General features: G+C 64.5%; 2 protein-coding genes across 2 annotated transcripts; one reads left to right on the top strand and one right to left on the bottom strand.

Annotated features, from left to right (window-relative positions):
- Positions 1-1,190: 1,190 nt before the first annotated feature.
- On the top strand, positions 1,191-5,090 carry LOC102575229 (alpha-N-acetylgalactosaminide alpha-2,6-sialyltransferase 2-like; the record flags this gene model as incomplete). Its single annotated transcript, XM_059731976.1, has 9 exons — positions 1,191-1,435; positions 1,928-2,045; positions 2,172-2,337; positions 2,442-2,610; positions 2,697-2,835; positions 3,305-3,408; positions 3,731-3,814; positions 4,019-4,118; positions 4,496-5,090. Coding segments are annotated over 9 exons (1,296 nt in total), but the record flags the coding sequence as incomplete, so codon positions are not given.
- A 781-nt stretch (positions 5,091-5,871) lies between these two features.
- Positions 5,872-6,973, bottom strand: PVALEF (parvalbumin like EF-hand containing). Its single transcript, XM_059733104.1, has 4 exons — positions 6,868-6,973; positions 6,552-6,687; positions 6,219-6,334; positions 5,872-5,918 (listed from the first exon to the last, which is right to left on the bottom strand). The coding sequence occupies exons 1-4, from the start codon at positions 6,971-6,973 to the stop codon at positions 5,872-5,874; spliced, it is 405 nt and encodes a 134-aa protein (XP_059589087.1).
- Between the last annotated feature and the right edge of the window lie 7,538 nt (positions 6,974-14,511).

Below are 14,511 nucleotides of genomic sequence, written 5' to 3'. Positions count from 1 at the left end.
GCCCAGCTGGGTCCTGACGGTCCTGGTGCTGCGGTGTGGAGTGGCCTGGACACCGGGCTGGGAGTGCAGGGCCCCTGCACGACCCCCTAGGCACAGGGAACCCCCTGCCCTGTGCGGCCCCACGGGCTGCAGAGCCTGCGTCACTGGCTTCTGCGCACTCGGCGAGCAGGAACTTGCCGTTGCGTGGCCTGCCCTGATAAGCAGCCGGCGGGTCTGAGGCAGCTGCGCCGGGGGCTGAGGCCAGCCCCAGGGGTATGTAACACGGCTCTGCCTGGCACCCAGCCCCGTGCAGCACTGCTGTGCCTACCCGTGGGTGCTGCCTGGTTGCAGGAGAGCTGCGCTGTTTGATGCTGGCCGATGGCCTGAGCGCGTCCAGTCCAGGCTAGGGCGCTCCCCTCGGGCCTGCCCCGCCAGCTCCTGTGCATTAGTGACTCCTGTGCGGGCCGGATATGTCCTAAGGCCGGCCGGTGATGGAGCAGGACCTCAGGCAGGAGCCCTGTCTGGAGGGAGGCAGGAAGCAGCTCTGTTATGGGCGACGTGGGGCAGGTCCGTGAGGTCCTGGGGGCAGGGGGACCTGCGAGCGGGGCTGATGGGTAGCACTGGGAGAGGAAACGGCTTTCTGCTCTGCACGGCTTGTGCTCCGGCACCTGGGGGCCGTTCCCCGCCGCACGCTTCCACCTTCTTCCGCTGAGCTCGGGGAGTCGCAGGGCCCAAAGGTCTCTGCTGCTGAACAGAGGCATGAGACTTGTCTCAAGATGGGGGCAGCATCCCATGCCGACTTTCCCAGGCGCTGACGGGCTGCGTCTGCATCCGACCCGCAGGGCAGCGATGAGGTGGCTTCGAGCAGTGGTTTCACCCAGGTCCTGGCCCCATGCCTGCAGCTCCTGGCGCCCCAGGGCCTGCCTCTGCAGCCTCCCCGTGCTGGGTCTCCTGGCGTGCACTGCTCTGCTGGTGTTGGTTGTATGCTGGGGGAGCTCCTTGCACCTCTTCCACAGGTAAAGGCCCCTCTTGCAGCTCCCGGGATGTGGCAACGGGGTTTGCGCCTGGCTATGGACTGAGCTGCGCATGACTGGGGGCGTTTTGCTGCTTTGGCCCAGCTCTGGGGTCTCTGCAAGCAGATATCCTGTGCGACTTCCATAGCAGGGAAGGAAGGGAGGCACCATCCTCTTCCTGCCCAGGCCTGACTACAAAGCTCCCTCCAGTTTCTGCACTGGTCTGTCCTGCTGCCGAACAAGCCCCCGACATCCCAGGTGCCCTGCAGGGTGGAAGCAGCGGGGTCCGGCGGAGCCTGCCTGCAGCCCATTAGGGTTCTGGCCCGTGCGAGCGGGGCTGTCCTGGTGTCACCTGAGCTGCGGGCACCAGGCTGGCACAGCTCTGGGGACTGGATATGGAGCCGTGTGAAGGACGTGGCTGCCCTGGGCCTGGGGCATGAGGGGTGCGACATGGGATGAGTTGGCAGGGCTCAGGCCAGCACCTGGCACCCAGCTCCCCTCTGGGTGGGTCCCAGGGTGACCCTGCCCTTCCCCGCGGCAGAGCAGAGAGGAATGGGAAAGGAAGTTGTTCTCTCCTCTCCTTCCTGGCAAGGCTTTATTGTGCAAGCGAAGCTGTTGTCCAACTCTCAACTTGTGATAAAGCTGGTACAGCTTCCCCTGCTCTGGGGGCCCCTGTGGTCCCGGGGGAGGGCACGGAGCTGCCTCTGGGCATCGGCCTGGGCTGGGCGGAGGGCCGGCAGCAGGTGGGAGGTAAGAGCCGAGTCCAGCACCCCTGGCAGCCCCTCCCAGAGCCCTATCACCCCCCAGCTATGCCCTGGGGAGAGGGCAGGGGCAGCCTGTCCTGCTCAGCCTGGATGGCTTGGGCCATCGCAGCAGCCTGGGGTCTGCTCCCCCACGGGATGCCCGTGCCCTGAACCCTCCTTTCTCCGGAGCAGGCATCGGCCTGACGCTCTGGAGCCCAAAGCCAGCACGAGGACCGTCTCCCCACCCCGCCCCACGCTGGAGTCATTCCTCGGGGACCAGTACGGACAGGATGGGACGTATCAGAGCTCGGTACAGTCTGTGCAGGGAGTCTGAGGGACGGGGGCTACATCCCTGCCCGGGGAGCCTGTGGCTGGCAGGGCTGGGGCGGGAGCTGCCTGCTGCTGCACTCACGCCCTGCCTTGCTGCTTGGCCCAGGGGTGCCCCAGCAGCATCCGGAAGAGGATCCACAGCACCGAGTTCAGCAGCATCTTCCTGGAGACCATCCCAGTGCTGCAGTGGTCGCGGCACGCCGAGGAGGCCGAGTACCAGCGTCTGCAGAGGTACCACGGAGCCTTTGGCTGGCAGGAGGTTTCCTGGCCTGGTGAGAGCTCGGTGGGCCTGGGTGTGCATCCATGTGCCATGCATGGGCTTTGCTGCGGGGCTCCCCTGGCTCACCCAGCCCCTCTCTCCGGCGCGTGGTTTCAGTGCTGCGAGATGCTCTGAGCCTGCTCAACACCTCGGCCAACACACACCTGCTTGAGGCGTGGGGCCCTGGTGACCCCTCCTGTATCCGCTGTGCCGTGGTGGGCACCGGCGGCATCCTCAACAGCTCCGGCATGGGGGCCGCTATCAACCGGCACGACTACGTGTTCAGGTGGGAGCTCACGGGGGACCTTTGGGCACGGTCCCGGCCCCGTGGCGGTTATAGGTTCTTCACTGGCCCCTTCCCCATCCCCGCAGGATGAACGGTGCCATCACCGCGGGCTTCGAGCGCGACGTGGGGGACCGGACGTCCTTCTACGGCTTCTCCACCAACACCATGATGAACGCGCTGCATGCCTATGCTGCCAACGGCTTCCAGCAGCTGCCACGGACACCGGTGAAGGGCGCAGCTGGGCAGGGGGAGGCGATGTAGTCCGGAGCGCTGGCTCAGGGTTGGGACCCCTGGGCTCCTCTCTTGGCTCTGCCACTGTCTGTCTGGGTGACCTTGGGCATGCCACTTTGCTCTGACTGTCGAAGAGCTGGACTTCATCGAAGCCCTGTGGATCCCGAGTTTCCATCCTCTTCTCAGTCCCCTGGGCTTCCCCGAGCCGTCAGTGCCGACCCCAGCTTGCATCCCAGCTGCCGGGCAGCAGAAGCTGCAGAGGCAACTCCAGGGGTTGCTGGGGTCTGTCCTTTCCACCTGTCCCCAGTGAAGCCCCCCACCCAGGGGCTGGGTACAGCCACCAACCCCCTCCCATCCCAGACGAAGCCAAGGAGCTGGGGGCACTGCAGGGCCAGGGAGGCAAGGCTGGGCCTGGTTAATTATTACTGGACAGTGTTAATTGTTCCCGGGCTCTTTGCCACAGGAAACCAGGTACCTTTTCCTCCCGGACCACGATCGTGATTATCTGTTGCTCCGGGCGGCCATGACCCGCAGCCCCGTGGACCAAGGCCAAGACAAGGGCGCTCGGTGAGTCTTTTGGGGAAGAGGTGGGGGGTTCCCCAGATGTTCAAGCCCCAGGGTGAGTCAGTGCCGGCCCCAGCCACGGGGTCTGAGTGCCCCCTTCCCCATGCAGATATCACAGGGGCTCCAGGCCACATGCGTATCCATGCGGGGCGGGCTAGTCTGCTCTGACCCGTCGTGGCTGGACCCGCTGGGGACCTGTCCACAGGGCGCTTCTGCAGGGCTGGGGTGGACATGGCGTGGTGGCCTCCTGGCTGGTCCATGCCACCTTGGGAGGGGGTGCATGGCTGCCCCCCCACCCCCAGCCAGCTCCGCTGTGCTCCCGCAGGCCCCAGCAGTACTTTGGAGAGGACCTGAGGGCAGAGAAGTTCAAGATGCTGCACCCTGACTTCATCCGCTACCTCCGGAACCGGTGAGAGCCCCACGGGGCGGCTCTGGTCGCGCCTCGCTCCCCAGGGACCCCATGGCCCAGGTGGCCACGAATCCTCCTGGGGAGTGCAACCCCCCCCCCCCCCCCCCCCAGTCTGGGTTGGGATGGCATCAGCATCCTTGCCTACGGTTGCCATGGTGAAGGTTTCCTAGCAACAGGAAACACCCCGCATCTGCTCCATCGCAGATTCCTCCTCTCCAAGACGGTGCGGTCCCAACACTGGAAGCTGTACCGCCCTTCCACCGGGGCCGTGATGCTGCTGACTGCCATGCACACGTGTGACGAGGTACAGCCTGCCCCCGCACGCTCATTCCCACTGGCTGTGAGGTCGTCCTCTGCCCCCAACCCCCCGCAGGGACTTTGGGCACTGTGGGGTGCTGGGGCGCGCTGCACCTCCGCTCCAGGGCCGTGCGGTGTCTCCGTGGCCAGTGGGCCCCTGCGCATCCCAGCACTGCTCCCATGTAAACCCCGTGGTTGCCTGTGCCACGGATGCAGCACCAGTGTGGGGCATGTCTGCAGGGGTCCTGCCCTGCTTGCTTGGCCTGGCTGCCTCTGGGGGATGCAATGGGAGAGGGGACAACACCAGGTCAGAAAAGGCTGGGCATGTCCCAGCAGCCCCCGTGGGCTCCCCTGCAATGTTGGGCTTGCTGTCCTGCCCCCCAGGTGAGCGCCTACGGGTTCCTGACCCCCAACTATGCGGCCTTCTCGGAGCACTACTACGACCAGGTGCACAAGAGCATCTCCTTCTACCTGAACCACGACATGCAGCTGGAGTTGCAGCTCTGGCAGCGGCTGCAGCGCAGCGGGCTCCTGACATTATACACGCGAGGCTGACGACCAGGAATGCGCTGGGTCATGGCGCGGGGCCGTAGAGCCGTCGCAGCCCTGGAGGACGCCGGGGGCACAGCCGGCGCCACTGCATTGTGCATGGGCCGGTGGCTACCCCGGCAAAGCCCCGCTGGACCTGTCCCCTGGGGACACCTGGCTGCTTTACAGAGGTCAGAGCTCAGGTCCAACAGCACCCGGCCGTGCTCAAGGGGGGCAAGAGGCAGGTCCCTTGAGTGCTGCACCTCAGTTTTCCCCTCCATGGAATGGGTGCACCAGTTGTTTGCCACAGAGTTCAGCCCTTCCCTGCAGCGGGTGGGGCCGGCACTGCCCAGTGGTGGCTTGGCGGTGCCCCAGAATCACCGGCCCCTCACCCTCCTTTTCTGAAAGGGACATTGGCCATGAATAAACACCCGGGTCCATACCCAGCTGATGCACGAGGTTCCCTGTGCTCCCTGCAGTCCCCAGCCAAAAGCTTCCCTGCTGGCCAGCCAGGGCGTGGAAAGGGCAGCACAGCACTAATGAGCTCGGCTAAAGATCCCCAATTAAGGAGGCCGCTCTTTGCCAGCGGATTAGCAGGGATCATCGGGACCTATTAGCCAGGAGTCAGCCCAGCATGCCGCTGGGGGAAAGGTCAGAGGTGGGGTGGGCAGGCGGGCGGGGGGGTCTCGACCCCATCTGGTGTCTGGCCCGGGCCCGGGGGCGCCTCGGGGATTATTCTCCGACCCAGACTGATCTGGCGGGAATCCGGAGCGAGCTGGCAGGGTCGCTGGACACGTGCAGGGGGAGAGCGCGGCTTGGCGGGGGCCCGGGGCTCTGGTCTGTGCCCTGGCATGATGGTTACCCCGAGTGTTGCTTGCTCCCGGGGCCGGCAGGCGCAGGCAGGGGGCAGGGGTGAGAGAACACCAGCGGAGCCTTTATTGGGGGCTGCCGCCTCATGCGGGAAGCAGGCAAGGTCAATGCAAGAGCTGGGGCACGTGCCCAGCTGTTCTACCCGGCCCCGGCTCCGGCTCCGGCCCCAGCCCTCCCCTCCATGCCAGGAGCAGCCTGCACCCCCCCGCGCCGCTCCCCCCACCCCCCGTCAAGCCCCTGAGCCGCGCCGCGCAGCCGGGTTGTAATCTACAGGCCACAGTGGCCAAGCGTCCGTGTACGCGGGGTCTGCACGCAAAGCAGGAGGCGCCCGGGCAGTAGTGGCTCTCGTCCCTCTTCCCACCTCACTTCTTCTTGGGAAGCTTCTCCTTCGTGACCAAGTCGGAGAACTCTGCAAGGGGAAGGCGAGAGGGGCTGGAGTAGGCGTGGGCGGTGGGGCTTGGCCACCCCTTCTCCCCTGGGGGCTCCAGCCCTGCCTTGGGGGCTTGGGAGCCTTTTCAGCTCCCTGGCACTTCCTCGGAGCCTGCTTTGAGCAGTGCCACGGTGCACTGCCACGCTATGGTGCACTGCCGTGCTGTGGCTGGATGCTGCCCCCCCGCAGACACGAGCTGCAGAGAGCAGATGCCTGGTGCAAGGGGCTGGGCGTTACAGCGCGTGGGGGCTGCTGGGCTTGCAACCCAGCTGCCCCTACCTTGGAAATCAATGCGCCCATCCCCATCCGTGTCAGCAGCTTGGATCACGGCTTCGGCCTCCTCATCCGATAAGGGCATCACGGGCATGTTGCTGGGCATGGTGGACAGGATGTACCTGCGAAGCAGAAGGCTCCAGCTCAGGTGCAGGCAGGAGGCTGTCACCCGGCCCCAGAGAAGGGGGACAAGCAAGTGCTCCGAGACCCATGGCTGCTTTGGCACCACGGCAGAGGTGGGAAGTCGAGCAGAGCCCCCCATGCATGGATGCCCAGGACCCCCCCAAGAGGCACCGAAAGCATGTGGCTGGGAGCAGGGTCTGGGCCCGGGGCAGTTACTTGATCTCGTTCCACTCGATGAAGCCGCTGTTGTCCTTGTCCAGCATCTGGAAGGCCTTGCGGATGTGCTCCTCCCGCGCACCCGACGTCTGGAACTTCTGCATGTACTCGAAGAACTTGGTGTAGTTGAAGGAGGCTGCGGGTAGAGAGGGGAAGGGGTGGAGGGGACGCTCCCGGCAGGACGCAGAGTAGCCCCTGCCCTCAAGACTTGAGTCTGGGCTGCTCCGTGCAAGGGCATAGGCCTGCTCATTGCAGAGCCCAGCTGCTACGTCTGGGCTCTCCCAAGACCCCCGCTGCCAGCCCAGCCCCTCGGTACCGTGGTGCCGCACATCCGTGGGCAGCAGGTCGATGTCCTTGTCCGTCAGCGACGTGCCCATGGCCAGTGCCACCTTCTTGACCTGGCTGGGGAAATCATCCTCCATCCTGCAGGGCAACAGTAGCTGCCGGTCACTGGTGCCGGGAGCCAGGTCCCGGTTTCCCCTGCCCACCCCAGGGCCTGCAGGTGTGTGTCCGGGCTGCTCTGGCCTGGCAGGAGGCTGGGGGGGAGGGTCCTGCATGCAGCTCGGTGCCCAGGGGCGCCCCTTCCCCAGCACCAGTCGCCTCCCAAGCTCCCCTGTCTGATCTCCCCGTGATCTTTAATGAGTGCAGGGAGATGAAGCTGCCTGGGGGGGCAGGCAGGGTCTGGCATTGATCCCCCTGGAGAAGGAGCCGGGACCCCAGGAGTTGCATGCAGCAGGTAGGACAGCAATGCCCCGTGGTCCCTGCACTCACTGAGGTTCCGGCATGGAGCTGAGCAAGGAGCAGGGCTCATGGGCTCGCCTACCCCCTGCCCCCCAAGCCTCTGGGAGCTTGGCACAGACCCTGGGGGAGGGCACAGGGGGCTTCCCTGCTGTGCTAAAGGAGCTGCCTTCTGAAGACCCCGTGTCAGGTCCAGTCGCTCTTCTCAGCCCCTTTCCAGGGACCCCCCGCGTGTGCTGGGCCCTGATCCTGCAGCTGGGCCTGTGCTGGCTGGATCTGACTGGGCAGACGGGGATGTTGGCTGCACACGGAGGGAGCCCATGCACGGGGTTCGAGCCCTGGCTGCCTCTGGAGATGCTTGTGGCCCTGCCTGTGCCTGGCACGGAGGCTGCCCGAGGTGGCTGAACTCTCACCTTGCAGCAAAGCACATCTGGGGCCAGGAACAGGCCCCGCAGGTCTGCCCAGCCCCAGGTGCCATGGATGGGGCTGGTGTTCCCCTGTCATGCTCCCCTGCCAGCCTATGGCACCCGCTGCATCGCCCAGCAGGTCCCGTGGCCCCCAGCCCTGCGGGGTGCAGATGGCAGCTGCGCAGGATGTCGTCGGCCCCAGGGCTGGGCCTGCTGCTGGGCTCAGGGTGCTACTGAGCAGGACTGGTGCTTGCCGGGCTCCCGGCAGCCCGGGAGAGATGGGAACGCGGCCCGGTCGCATGCCCCAGTGCCTGGAGCCGCAGCGCGAGATCGGCCAGCGCAGGTGGCCCCAGCGCGCTCCCGCACCCCCATATTTAGGGCAGCTGAGCACGGATGGACGGGTCGTTTTACGCGTGACCTTTCCCGGCTGCTGGATGCAGCCTGCCCTCACGCCTGGTGAGCACGGCCCTTTGCCCGGCCGCCCCCGAGGGATGCGATGCCCCAGCCAGGCTTGGCTTCAGCACTCCCTGGCCATGCCCTCTTCACGGGACAGGCCAGGGCAGACTCGTGTAAGGTCATGCAGCGCGTGACAGTGCCCGGCTAGAGCCCGCAGGCCTTGCTCCAAGCAATGACCGACCGGCTACCTCTCTGTGCGCCAGGGGACTGGCCCCTGCCTCCCCAGGGGGAAGGGCTGTGGAGGGGCTGCTTCTCGCCACCCGCCACCCCATGCCCTGCGTGCTGCACCAGCCTCTGGAAACCCCCCTCCCTGCCCGGGGCAGCGGGGTTATTTCAGGGGCTCGGCTGTTGTTTTGCAGCAGGCTCCCTCCTCTCTGGGACTCTTCTGTTCCCAGGGCAGCATCTTGTGATGCGGAGCCGCTCTAGAGTTACGCTCAGCCGAAATAGCTCGGGCCTCCCAGCGGGCTCTCCGGTTCCGGGCCAGCGCTCCACGCAGCTATTTCTGAAAGGCACATGCGGCCCCGGGGGCTCGCAGCTCTCGGTGCATGCGGGGGGCTGCTGCACCCGGCTTTGGGGGCACCGGGTCTCCCTCCGAGCAGAGCTCCTGCTCTTTCCCTCAGTAGCTGCTGAGGAGCCAGGCAGCGTCTCCTGCCTCCTCTTTGCTTTCCAGCTGCTGCCTTCTCTCAGCACCCTCGGCTCAGGCAGCTGCGTTCTTGTGTGCCGGCTGCACCGCGATTGCCATCTTATCCTGCTTCTTGCTATATACCGAGCTGCCTTCTGCCCGTTGGCGCCCCGCTCCCACAGCTCGGAGCTCAGCTCCCCCGGCCAAGAGCGGAGCTCGGCTGGGGCTCCGCACCGGGCACGGGGGACTGGGAGACGCTTGAGCGCAGGCTGGGCTCAATGCTGCCTGCAGCTGGGCTGCCCCGGTGCCAGGTGCAGAGGTTACAGGACCCCAGTGCTGGCTGCTGGGCTCCTGCTGTTGCTGCCTTGCCTTTCTCTGGATGCTGCTGGGGTGCCAAATCCCTTGCCTCGGGCTTCTAACTATCCGTGTTTATAGGTGCAAAAACTTCTCTCTAGAGCAGTTTCCTCCACACCACATATCCAAAGCGTGCCAGGCCTGGCCGGCAGATGGCACAGAAATGGCCCGCTGCTCCTGAGCCCACGGCCCCAGCTCCCCACACCAAGTAACTTTGCTTGGGGCCTGTTGCAGCAGGCGGGAGACCTGGCCAGGTGGACTGCCCTGTCCCCCCGGCTGGCATCTGCACCCAGGAAGCAGGGGAGCCTCCCTGCTCAGAGCACCGGCTTCTGCGGGGCTGGGAGAGCAGCCCCCAGCTCTGGACAGATGGACACCAGCCTCTCTGGCGTGGCCTTGCTGGGCAGACCCTCACTCTCCATCTCTGCCCCCAGGGCTGGCCAGCTCTGGGCCCTTTCTGGACTGCCCTCAGCCTCATTTCCTTGCAAAAGCATCCACTGATGCTCTTAGGGCCTCGCTCATCCCTGCTCCTCTGGGCTTACCTGGCACAGGTGTCTTGAGCGGCTCCTTCCCGAACGGGGCTTTGGCGAGTTCTGGGGGCGCTGAGCACGCCTCCGGCTTTTATAGCCAGCGCTGGGGCTTGCTATTTCCAGAGAGCTGCACCTGTCGGGCTCAGCCGCTCTCCTGGGCCCTTTCAAGACGTCGGCAGCAGGCGGCTCGGGTTCTCCTGGAGCAAAGCAGCCATGGCAAAGCCTGGCAGGTGACCGGCAGCGCGGCTTGTGGCTGTGCAGGAGGAGGGAGCTTCTTCATCTCAGGGGCTTCTGGAGTCCTGGCTGGGCTGCTGCTGAGTGCCGAGGTTGGAGTCACCAGATGCCACGGCCTCACGGACCAGCTTGCCCAGGACGTGGCATCACGCAGCAGGCCTGGCTCGCAGGGCAGGCACCCAGAGGGGAGCCTGCTGCAGGACCCTGCCCATTGCACCACTGCCGCTGGCATTCCCTCTGCAGACAGATGTGCCTTGTGCTGGCAGATGTGCCTGGCATGGGGGGCACCGCCAAGGAGATCTTGAACACCTCCACGACACCGAGCTCCTTCTCCAGCCCTGGAGGGTCTCCCCGGCCCTGCAACCCCCCATGCTTCTGGATGCACAGGCATGACACCAAGTGGCTGTCTGTGCCGGAGGGGGTGATGCTGAGCTGACCGGGGCACAACCTCCCCCAGGCCTTGGGCTGAGCCACAGAGGCCTGCTTTATTTTAGCAGTGGATTTTTTGGCAACAAAGAGGGAATGAAAATTGAGATACGGCTTCAGGACCCCTGGGCTGGTTGGGGAGGTCTGAGTTGTGCTCCAGCAGCTCTTCTGCACCCCAGAACCACCAAGGCAGCCTCCTCCGGCACCCCCCGACCCAGGGCCCGGAGCTGGCAGTGCCCAGGTCAGGCTCAGGATGGAGAAGACCCTCTGGAGGAGCCCCAACTGTGGCTACAGGGAGGCCTGTGCCCCTGTGAAAGCAAGAGAAGGCACATCTGCTGCCCTGGGCAAGTTGCATGGAGCAAAAACAAGCAAGTCCTGTATCCAGAACAGGAGCGTGGTGCTCAGGACCCCCTGGGGACACTGTCGCCATCCTCCGAGGAGCTGCGGGGTGGAGACAAGGAACAGGGCACAGCCCCAGTGCAAATCCCAGCTGCGTCTGTCCCAGCCTCTGGCACCACAGGGTGCCCTGGGAGTCTCTGGCAGGCACCAACTGGTGGGTGATAATTGATGGTTATTCTCACCGAGCTTCCCCCCCTCACAGTTAAATTTAGGCCGAGTATGACTCAGCTCCTGCAGCCACCAAGCAAGCGGCCTCTGCTTTGCTCCTCTGCCGGCCCCCCACCCCCCGCCACGCTGCAGGAGGTGACCTCCCCGGGAGGCCTGCTGGGATGCAGCTGCCGGGAGCCTAGAGGGATGCTCCCCCTGCCCTGCGCTGGGTACCAGCTCCCCCTGCCAGCAGCCGTGCCTGGGCCTTGGTCCTTACTCAGCACAGGGCTGCCCACCCTCTCCCTGGCGTGGCAGAGATCAGGCTTTAGTCCACAGAGCAAGGGAGCCAGGACTCCTGGGCTCTCTGCTTGACGTACTGCATCGCTTTGGCAGACTGCTCCTTTGCTCCTGCACTGGTTTCTAGCAGACACCCTGGGACACCCCTCCCCGCCACCCTCATGGGAAGGGGCAGCGTAGCCTCACATCTGGAGGAGTCATGCAGCTGTTGGGCTGTGCTGGGGAGGGGACGGGGATTCATAGATTCATAGATGTTAGGGTCGGAAGGGACCTCAATAGATCATCAAGTCTGACCCCCTGCATAAGCAGGAAAGAGTGCTGGGTCTAGATGACCCCAGCTAGATACTCGTCTAACCTCCTCTTGAAGACCCCCAGGGTAGGGGAGAGCACCACCTCCCTTGGGAGCCCATTCCAGACCTTGGCCACTTGAACTGTGAAGAAGTTCTTCCTAATGTCCAGTCTAATGGGGATGCAGAGCCTGGTTCTGCATGACCCCAGGTCAGGGCCCTGCCCCCAATCCTTGGGAGCGGCGAGAAGCTGGGGGTGCATGGGGGAGAGAAAGCTCCAGCCCTGCGGGATCTCTATAATCATGGCCATAGGGTTGCCCGGAAGGAGCCCAGCACCAAAGGGCCGCGGCCAATGCTCTCGGCAGACCCACTTCTCAGCAGGTGCAAACCTCTCTGCATTTGCAAGCCGAGCTGCTGCCAATTAAGAGGCTCCTTCCAGGGGAGAGCCTGGGAGCCTTGGCCCAAAGCACAGGGACTTTCCTGAGGGAAAAAGCGGAAGACGTGAGTGACTGCAGGGACTCGACCGGGATCCTCAAGGTACTGCTGTGCGCGGGGCCCTGCCATGGGGGAATAGTCCCCGGAAGACCCCCCCAGTGCAGCCCGGTGCCTGTCACCAGCCCTGGGCTCCTGCTCCAAGACAGAAGGGTGCAGGCCACAGGAGGCTACAAAACCGCGGTCTCCCGAGCTCCAGGGGGAAGGATCGGGCTCTGCATGACGAAGATGGCTCTGCGGGGAATATTTAGTCGCGAGCAGATGGCAGTTTCTCCAACACCAGCGCTATTTGTAGCGGGGCGACATCTGCCGTGTGCAGTTCTGGGCCTGCTCAGGCCTGAGACAAGCCGTAGCGCAGGACGAGGGGAAGGCTCGGAAGTCCTCTGCTTGGAGCCGGCCGTGCACGACCGCTTGCAGAGATCAGGGGCTGAGTTGAGCACCAAGACGTGCACACCCCTCATGCGAGGAAAGCTGCTTGTGCTTGTGTGTCACCTGGACACGATGCATCCAGGTGCACAACCAGCATCTGGGGCTGCCCCCGGCTTTGCAAGGGGTTGCTCGCGGCACGCGCTGCCCGCCAAGCTGAGGGCTCCCTGCTGCCTCTATAAGGGTTGCACTGACCTTCCCTTGTGAAGGGGGGGACCAAGGCAGCACCCAGGCTGGATCCCAGGGACAGCGCCTCCCCCGCCTGACAGGTGTTTGTGTCTCTCTTTCTCTCCCCCTGTGTGCTGTGGTCAGTCTATAAGGTGCAAACCTACCTGTCTTCCGCCCAACTTCAGACGAGCACGGCTGTGTCCCGTGGCCCTGCGTGGAGAACGCCTGCGCCACGCAGAAACCAAAGCAACTGAGCTCTCCAGCAGGACAACCGGCTTGTGCCTGGAGCGTCCTGGAGCCACCGGGGTAGCAAGGGGCTGGTGTACTTCAGGCCACAACCCAGCGTGGTTTCCACCCAGTTTTGCCTGCCTTTGACTGCAGAGGAGGGTAAGAGGCACCTCTGTGTGTGCCCACCACGATGCCCCCCTTGGTCTCGTTCAGCGGTGGGGAGGGGGGCTGACTTGGCTCGATGTTTCAATGGTCTTCGGAGCCCAGCAGTCACCTCCGGCAGGCTGGCGGGAGCCCCAGCCCTGACCCCTCACACTTCTCTTCCCATGTCTGCAAAGCCCATGCAATCTCTTGCCGCCTTCTTGACTGACACCTGTAAAAGGCTCCCCCTCCCATGTCCCAGCCTGGGCTACAGGTAAGTGCCACCTCCCATTTTACAGACAGGGAAACTGAGGCACGGGTGACGTGACTCCTCTTAGGTCCCGTGGCACAGCAGTGGCAGGGCTGGGAGCTGAAGCTGGGCATCCTGGCTCCTCTCCTCTGAAAGCAGCTGCCAGGGGACACAGCTGCTCAGAAGACCGGCCCTCCCTCCCTGTCTCCCCAGGAGGAAGGATGGAGAGCCAGGGCCAGCAGGACAGAAGCAGGCACAGGCTGCAGGTGCTCTGGGACCCCGTCGGGGCCTGTTGCAGCAGCGATGCAGCCCTGCCAGGAGGTGCACGTGCTGCCAGGGCTGGGTGCCAAACCCTGCCCGGGGCCTAGAGCAGAAGAGCTGCCATGGACTGGGTCAGACCTTAGATCCATCTCCCGTGTCCTGCTGGGGCAGGGAGCGGAGGCTGATGGAGAGGGACCAGGGTTTCTCCCCTGTTCCTCTCTCACTTGCAGCCTCCTCGCTCAATAGTGACCGATGCCCCTTTCCTCCAAGCCCATGTCCGATCCCTTGGTGAATCTGGCTGAACTCTCAACTTCCACGGCTGGTGGCGATGAGTTCCTCACTTGAACGCCACGCTGGGTGACAAAGAACTGCCTTTTGCTAATTTTAAACCTACTGCCTGCTGGTTTCATGTGACCCCTCCTTGTCTGGTGAGAGACGGTCAATAATGACCCCCCTGTTGACTTTCTCTTTGCCATTTAGTACGATGCGAGCCCTTCTCACGCCCTCTCTCCGGTGTCTCTCTTCTGAACTGAAGGGCCTGGCCTCATTAGTGTGTGCTCATCTACAAGCCCCTCCGTGACACTTGTCACTCTTGTTGCCCTTCTCCAGACCTCCTGGAGCTCGTCTATCTCCTTTCGGAGGTGTGGGGACCAGATCTGGCACGCTCCTCAAGGTGTGGATGCACCATAGATTGATAAAGGGCATGATGCCACTGCAGCTAGGGGCAGGCGGGTGTCTAGGATCCCTGAGCTCGAAGCCGCGGGGGGAGTGGGTGCAAGCCAGAGGGGAGCCCGGCTCTGCAGAGCAGGGGCTGGAGTGGGTGCAAACCAGGGGGGAGCCTGGCTCTGTGGGGCAGGAGCAGGAGGGGAGCCCAGCTGTGCATCCACTGAGGGGGGAGCCCAAGTGTGCAGGGCTGGGGCAGGAGTGGGTGCAAGCTGGGGGCAGCCCAGCTCTATGGGGCAGGGGCTGGGGTAGGTGCAAGGAAGAGGGGAGCCCAGCTGTGCAGGAGTGGGTGCAAGGCAAAGGGGAGCCCAGCTGTGCAGGGCAGGGGCTGGGCTGGGCTGGGTGCAAGTCGGGGGGAGCCCAGCTCTGCGGGGCAG

Source organism: Alligator mississippiensis, chromosome 8 (assembly GCF_030867095.1).
Source record: "Alligator mississippiensis isolate rAllMis1 chromosome 8, rAllMis1, whole genome shotgun sequence".
NCBI classification, from domain to species: Eukaryota; Metazoa; Chordata; order Crocodylia; family Alligatoridae; genus Alligator; species Alligator mississippiensis.
Note: the sequence above shows the minus strand (reverse complement) of the source record. Positions and strands in the feature narration are given on the sequence as shown.